This window comes from Electrophorus electricus, chromosome 11 (assembly GCF_013358815.1).
Source record: "Electrophorus electricus isolate fEleEle1 chromosome 11, fEleEle1.pri, whole genome shotgun sequence".
NCBI lineage: Eukaryota > Metazoa > Chordata > Actinopteri > Gymnotiformes > Gymnotidae > Electrophorus > Electrophorus electricus.
The window spans coordinates 23,826,400-23,833,670 of record NC_049545.1 but is presented as its reverse complement, the minus strand read 5'-3'; the positions used below and the strand labels follow the sequence as shown (position 1 = coordinate 23,833,670).

At 51.3% G+C, this 7,271-nt stretch overlaps 1 protein-coding gene across 2 annotated transcripts in view; it reads left to right on the top strand.

Moving 5' to 3' along the window:
* The window catches only part of bnc2 (basonuclin 2), a 161,189-nt gene extending 155,104 nt beyond the window's left edge, over positions 1-6,085 (top strand). Inside the window, exons 6-7 of one of the 2 annotated variants that reach the window (XM_035531733.1) lie at positions 1,458-1,531; positions 2,651-2,734. In XM_035531733.1, coding sequence (XP_035387626.1) covers positions 1,458-1,488 — 31 coding nt within the window. In that variant the 3' untranslated portion in view covers positions 1,489-1,531; positions 2,651-2,734. Of the gene's footprint in view, positions 1-1,457; positions 1,532-2,650 lie in introns of both variants that reach the window. The other variant, XM_035531732.1, reaches the window with a different exon arrangement.
* The last annotated feature ends 1,186 nt before the right edge of the window (positions 6,086-7,271 follow it).

The window sequence follows — 7,271 nt, the reverse complement described above, 5'->3', positions numbered from 1 at the left end:
CCAGATCCCTACGGTTCACTAATGTTCAGTCCCATAGGCCAGCGTGAGAGCCGGCTGCGGATGAGGAGATTGAAGGTTAATTATATCTCAGAGACTCCTCCCCTCTCTGCCTGTGGCGATGACACACACACACACACACACCCACCCATCCATATGAAGTAAGTTTGAATAGTTGAGTTTGTTTCTATGACCACTGGAAGATTTTCATCTGCTCGTGAGCTCTAAGCCAAGACTGACTGTGGTGGCACCGAAACAGAAACGTGATTAATGATACACACCTTCATCTGCCCACCACAGCGCATTAGAGAATGTGCCAGACCAACATGAACATCACAGAAAGGAAAAAAAAAACACCCAAAGCAACCCGTTGGTCATCATCGCATCAACGTGACTGTCTCGGCCTTTTCAACGGGGCATTAGGAGTCATTTAGGGAGGCGCGAGGCAGCGCGGGACCAAACGTGACATCGCCGGCTGAAGATGATTAACGTTCCCGGGACAAGACACATTAAGAGAGCCACACTCCTACCCCAGCTCGTCTGCAGACGCAAAACGGGCTCTCGGGGGACACCACCCCCAGCTCTGGGCAGAGATGAGCCTGTCAATTTGGTTTGGCTGCCACATTAGGGGCTGTGAGGATGGGGAGGGGCGAGGGAGCAGGGGGGAGATGAACCAGCACTGATAGATGAAAGGATAAGTGCTCTGGCACTGCAGGCTACGGGCAGAGCGGTCCAGCTCGGTCCAGCTCGGTCGCGTGGCACGGCACACCGCCTAAAACAAAGTGACTGGACACTCACTGAAGGGGGAAAGAGAAGAAGGATTTTGTGTTTGCATGATTTCAGCTTGTGCTTAAAACGTTTTTGATTATACCTGTATTTAGAAAAGTCCCCTTTACTGTGAATAGTGTGTGTGTGTGTGTGTGTGTGTGTGTTTAGTCATCAGATGTTAGCTAGCCACTGCAGGAGAGCTTATGAGCAGTGTGAGGGTGTGGTTACAGGGGGTGGGGTTATGCTAATGAAGGTACCGTCCACTAGAGCGTCATTGACGACATTGTGTGGGAAAAATAAAACAAAAGAAAACAGAACAAGCCCTGGCCATAGAGAAAGTGCCTGTGTAAAGCGCTTAGCACAAAACACCTGACAACACGAACACCTTAACATGAGTGTTTGCATGATAATTAACCAAAAAGTCAATTAGTGCTGTTACAGTATTACAGCGTTGTTGTTGGGTTGTTTTTTTTTAGAATTCAGTAACAGGCACACAGACGAATCACTCACGTATGAATACACACACATGTATAGACCAGCAAACACACTCACACACAGGCGCGCTAGCTGACAGGCTCGTCAAAGCCGTACGCCATGGTCCTCAATGCTAACAGTGCTCTGGTGGCCTGCTCCTGTATGCTCTAAATGAACAGAAAGGGTCCCTCCAATGAATGTATTTCTACTTCTTGCAGGAGAATGTCGGATAGGGAACTAAATAATTAAAGAAAAGGGACCCTTTTTGACTGCAACAACCATGGCACTGCTGGTAAGCTCTACCACACACTGTGTCTATTTCTCAGTCACGCCTAGGTCATCATTCCAGTTACCCAACAGCCACCTTTGCATGGATCCCATGAAACCCTGAAATCATAATTTTAAATTTTTTATTTTTTAATTTTTTCCCCCTATTTTCTTTATCACTTATAAGTTCAAAATTCAAAATACACTGGCAGTAGCTGCTGTGCTGCACTCCTGTTTAACTGAGTGTTCTTTTCTTCTCTTTCATTGGGTTTTGTTTTATTCTCCCATATTGTTCCAAGTGCTCTTTAGCTGTGAAACACACTCTGACGTTTCGTTAATTTGGCTCGATGTCGTTCCGATGGCTGGAGAGGAGAAGCGAGCCTGCGTCACACCATCGCACGTTCGCACACGTGCGTTCAGCTGACGTGGCCTGGCGACAGCCTGCCTCCGCCCCATGCGTCATGTGACCTCTCGGCGGGGCGATAAAAAGCCCGTCTTTGTTAACGCAAAATCCACATCTCGAAGAGCACGTTTCTGGGCCACGATTAGCCTCCCCAGTGACGACCCCCCCTCCGGCTTGCCCCCGGCGTGAGAAAGAGTGTTAATGCCGTCAGACTCCGCGCCAATACGCTATCCAGTTCCCCCTGATGATCACATTACTACGGCTCAAATCAATTAATAAACTCCCATTCAATGCGGTGGAGTATTTAATTGAGTCAAGAGTCAATAGGATTGGAGTGTGCGGGCAGACACGCTGACGGAGGTAAACACGTTAGCCGGTCGCTGTCTGAGCCCCAGCTGGAACTCTAGGAGCTCTCCCTCCCTTTAACACTCTCTGTGTCCTGCATTAACCGTCCGAGTGGGAAAAATGGAAATGCAGGAATTGTCCGGATATCCCGGAAGCAGAGCGTGATCGGGGCTCGTCGGTTAATTTGCGGCTAAAAAACCGTAAAAGGCTAAACTCCATGACGTGTAAAGTCACAGAGGAATAAAGGGGGGGGGGGGGGGGGGCAGAGAAAGGTCACGGAGGTCATCAGAGTGCAGCTGGTCTGTGTTCATCAAAGAGTTGGGTCATTAAGTCATCATGGGTTTTGGTTTGGAGTAAAAACTGTTCCTGGATCTGTGTGCTCCCTGTTCCCTGCAGACACAGCTCCAACATCAACCTGCACCGCAAACTGTTGACCAAAGAACTCGACGACATCATCCTGGACCCACGGCTCACGCCGCTGCCCAAAGACCTGCGGGCCGAGATCCTGGCCCGGATCTACGGCGCGCACCACCTGGGCCTGGAGGGGGGCGGGGGCCCGGGCGGCCCCGGCGCCGTCCCGGTCCGGAGCGAGGAGGCTGCGTCTCCCGTCGGCACGGAGTACTTCCACGGCAACGGCTACCGCGGCAACGACGACTACGCGGTGCTGGACCTGAGCACGACGTCGAGCGTGCAGTCCAGCGACAGCGTCCACTCCTCGCACGACTCGGACGAAGGCAGCGACGAGGGCGTCCTGCTGGACGACCTGGAGGCCAGCGAGGCCGAGGACGGAGGGGTCCGAGGGGGCGTAGAACGAGGGGCGGAGGGAGGAGTCTCGGGGGAGGGGCTTACGCCCGCCGACCCCTCCTCCTCCCCGTCCCTCGTCGCGTCCGTTGCCAGCGGTAACGGCGTGGGTGGCGGCATCCTCTGCACAATTTGTCACAAATTGTACAGTAACAAGGGCACGCTGCGGGTGCACTACAAGACTGTGCACCTGCGCGAAATGCACAAGTGCAGAGTGCCTGGTTGCAACATGATGTTCTCCTCCGTACGCAGTCGGAACAGGCACAGCCAAAACCCTAACCTCCACAAAAACACGCCCGTCGCCGTGGCGCTGGAGTAACCCCCCCGCCCTCCCCACACACACACCACACCACAACCCCTTCGATCAAAACCGCCGCAACGTGTGACTGTGTGCCTGTAACACCTGTGTAAGACTTCTCCGAGGTCGGATTCGGGTTCCAGTAGACTATGAATCTTCAGCGTCGTGTCCATGCGACACGTCCTTCTTTGGAAGAACTGCGATTGGACGTTTGGGAGCGCGGCTCGCTCCGCGGCAGAAGGGCCCACCTTCTGCCTGTCGCCGAGCCTCCTTTCTGTCCAATTCCAAAGAAACTCCTCAGACTCTGTGTGTGTCACTGTTGCCTGCAGAATCAATAATACTGATTTAAGAAAAGTCTCCTTGTTGTATTTGTGTTATTATAGCTTTTAAAATGAATCCCATGCATAAGCATGAACGGCTTAAATTTGTAAATACTGTCCCGAGAGGCTTTTGATGTAAAACAATCGTGTTGATGGTTGGTTGCTTTATTTTTTTCCTTTTTCTTTTATGTTACAGTACAATACTTCCAGCTCAAAGTGTAGATGAGAAGAGGTAGCAACTAACTAGTCTGGTTCATTTATACTAGTTAAAAGCAAAAAAAGAAAAAACTCAAAATGCTTTTTAACCAAGAACTCCCCCAACCTTCCTCCTTGTGACTTGTTTTATCTACTCGTGGACGTGCGGTAGGAGCTGGCATGCTTTCAGCCTCCTCAACAATTCTTTTTACTCATTTTCTCATGTTTATAGCTTTAGTAAAAAAAACTAAACAAAACAAACAGTTCAGTTTTGCACTTTGCAGCTCTACAAAGCAGAATGTGTAGTATTATAAGCAGTCTTCACAATGATGGGTCTTACATGCCATCTTCTGAGTTATTCACGGTCGCGACGCCGAGGGAAATTACGTTGCAAAATGTGCCAGTTTTGCACACGCTCAGAGAAGAAGAAAAGAAAAAGGCACGCATCGTCTCTGAGGACCCGCCTGTGCCCAGGAAGAACGCGGTACCGACCCATCCAGTTTGCCTACATGCTGTTACGATTTTCCTCTGCAGGATTTGTGTGTAAACATAACTGCCGTTTTTGCTACAGAGACGTGTGAGGGGTTCGTTCGGCACACGTCGGACGATGACGTGTGCTGTCCCACCGAGCTCCCGACCTTTTACTGCATGTGCTATTGTCATACCAGAGTTAGCGAGTGTCCCTATCATTTGTTCTGCCTTGAAATTTTATTCTTAAAAAAAATGCAATCGTCATCTCAGACTTTTTTTTTTTTTTTTTTTAACCCACAGTTGTAAAAGTCCTTAAACTGACCCCCGCCCCTCCGCCCCGGCCCGCCCCCCCAAAAAAACCACTCAAACATCTCACCAAACACATTAAGACAGGATTCCCTTCACTCTCATCTTATTTTGTTCTGTCTGATTTATCAGCCGTCTGCACACACACAGGAGCAGACAGACGCCGGCGATCGACACGACACTATAACGTGGAATAATGGTGGAATCATTTCACACGGTGTCAATTAGCCAAAAAAAACCAAACAAACGTGAACTTGTAAGTGAACTTGGTTTGGGGGGAAAACGCCGTCTGCCATTGAGCTAAACGCGAGTGTCCGTCCGAGCCCCGCAAACGAGCTCAGCGTGAGCGAATTTGCCCCGCGCAGCCCGAAACGTAAGATCAGAGACGACAGAAAGATGGCCTAGTGCTTCCGTTGCCCCGGGCGGCGGGCGCACACTCCCGTCTCCGCTGTGCCACGCTTGGAGCAGTCCTCCTCATTGCTCCCGCCCAGGAGGGGGCGAGAGGAGGGGGGGGGGTACCAAGAGACGAAGCGCATCATCAAAAAACGTGCAGCTACACACCTGGAGGCATGTGCTCAGCTCTGCCACTGATCTGTCTAATAACTCACTTGTCACTTCATTACAGTGAAAGATGTGAACACTGCTGACAAGCCTGCGTCACAGAGACGTCCGCGCTCCTCCCCGCCTCTTCTTTTCCCTCCTGCTCTCTTTCTCTCTTTTCCTCTGTTCCCCTTCGCTGTCAGGCTGCTACCAGCGTCTCAGATCCACAGGGACACGCTCCAATAACGCACGCTTTAAGTTCACCGGGCGGACGTCGCCCCGTATAAAATGAGGTGTAATTGCATGTTTGTCCCACGCGAAGAGAAAACCCAGCATAGAAAGGCAGATGTGTCCCCAGAGCTACACCCCAGCGCTCGCAGAGAGCACCGCCCAAGTGTGCGGCTCAAGAGACCGCTGACAGCTGTCTCTCAAACCCGCACGCACACACAGCTAACAGGCCGGGGGATGACAGCAGAACGAGAACTCAGTAACCTCTGGCGCCGGGCAAAGCAGAGATGAGCAGAGGCTTCTGTAATGGGTCAGGACAGGAAGAGGAAAACCTACCACCAAAACCGTAAAAAACAAAAACAAATTTAGATAAAATAAGGTAAACTCTAAACTTTTATTTGGGGATCCCACAGAAAGTTTGAGCTCCGTCGTTCAGCTTTACAGTACAATGGAAAAAAAGTGTTTGTACACAGTATGTGGTTGACAGAGAGAATAAAAGGGACTGTGTGTGCAGAGCCGGCAGTTTTTCCACAGTCATTACCAAGCCCGAAATTCGATCGGGTGCGAGGCACTGCATCGGCACACACACAAACCCTCTGCTTGAAGCGTTCCTAGTGAGGGTTCCAGTATTTAGACTTCCCCGTATTTAGAGCAGCAGAGCAGGAGGAAAAAGAGAGAGAAGGAGAGAGAGAGGGAGGGAGGGGGAGAGAGAGAGAGAGAGAGAGAGAGAGAGAGAGAGAGAGAGAGAGAGCCAGAGCCAGTCAGCTACCACACTTTGGCTCTTCAGGCAGTTCAGCTCAAGCCGCTGTAAATCAGCTCGGAAACCTATGCTGACATGCAGAAAGTGGAACAGAGTGGACAGACACAGTGTGGGCACGAGGAGACGTGGAGGAAACGTGGAGGGGACAGGGAGACGTGGAGGGGACAGGGAGACGTGGAGGGACAGGGAGACGTGGAGGGGACGGAGACGTGGAGGGACAGAGAGACGTGGAGGGGACAGGGAGACGTGGAGGGACAGGGAGACGTGGAGGAAACGTGGAGGGGACGGAGACGTGGAGGGACAGGGAGACGTGGAGGGGACAGGGAGACGTGGAGGGACAGGGAGACGTGGAGGGACAGGGAGACGTGGAGGAAACGTGGAGGGGACAGGGAGACGTGGAGGGACAGGGAGACGTGGAGGGACAGGGAGACGTGGAGGGGACAGGGAGACGTGGAGGGACAGGGAGACGTGGAGGGGACAGGGAGACGTGGAGGAGACGTGGAGGGGACAGGGAGACGTGGATCTTAAAGGCCTGCTGGCAGGGGCAATCCCCTAACCAGAGCAAATGAAGCAGGGAGAGAGAGAGATGGAGGGGGAGAACACTCAACGGAGTGAGGAAGAGGAGGAGGAGGAGTATCGTGCCGTGCTTCCTCGGCCCCCGCACACCCCCACGCCTGCCCCCTGTCACGCGAGCCCTGAGATCAGGGTCTTCTACTCTAAGGACAGAAGCAGCTCTGCTCCGCTAAACGCCAACACGTCAGGCCACGTTCAACAGAAGTGTGAACCATTTTGTTTAGTTTTCCTTAGTGCTGCAGAGTGGAATTTAAATGATGTAGTCAGATGTGATGTGTCTTGTACTTAAAACAAATGCCATTATACAGTCAGATACAGGAAGACGTTCCTTATGTAAAATAGAAAAGGTATTTGAATGTGGTCTGTAAAGTGAAGCGACGAGAAACAAAGACCATACTTTAGAACAAACTATTTACTTCTTTATTTTGTTGTGTTTGTTTGTTTCAGTTTTCTCCAACTACAAAGAACAAATAAGCTTGGCATCTTTTGTAAACACCGTTATTATGCCCTTCAGTGCCACCGCGA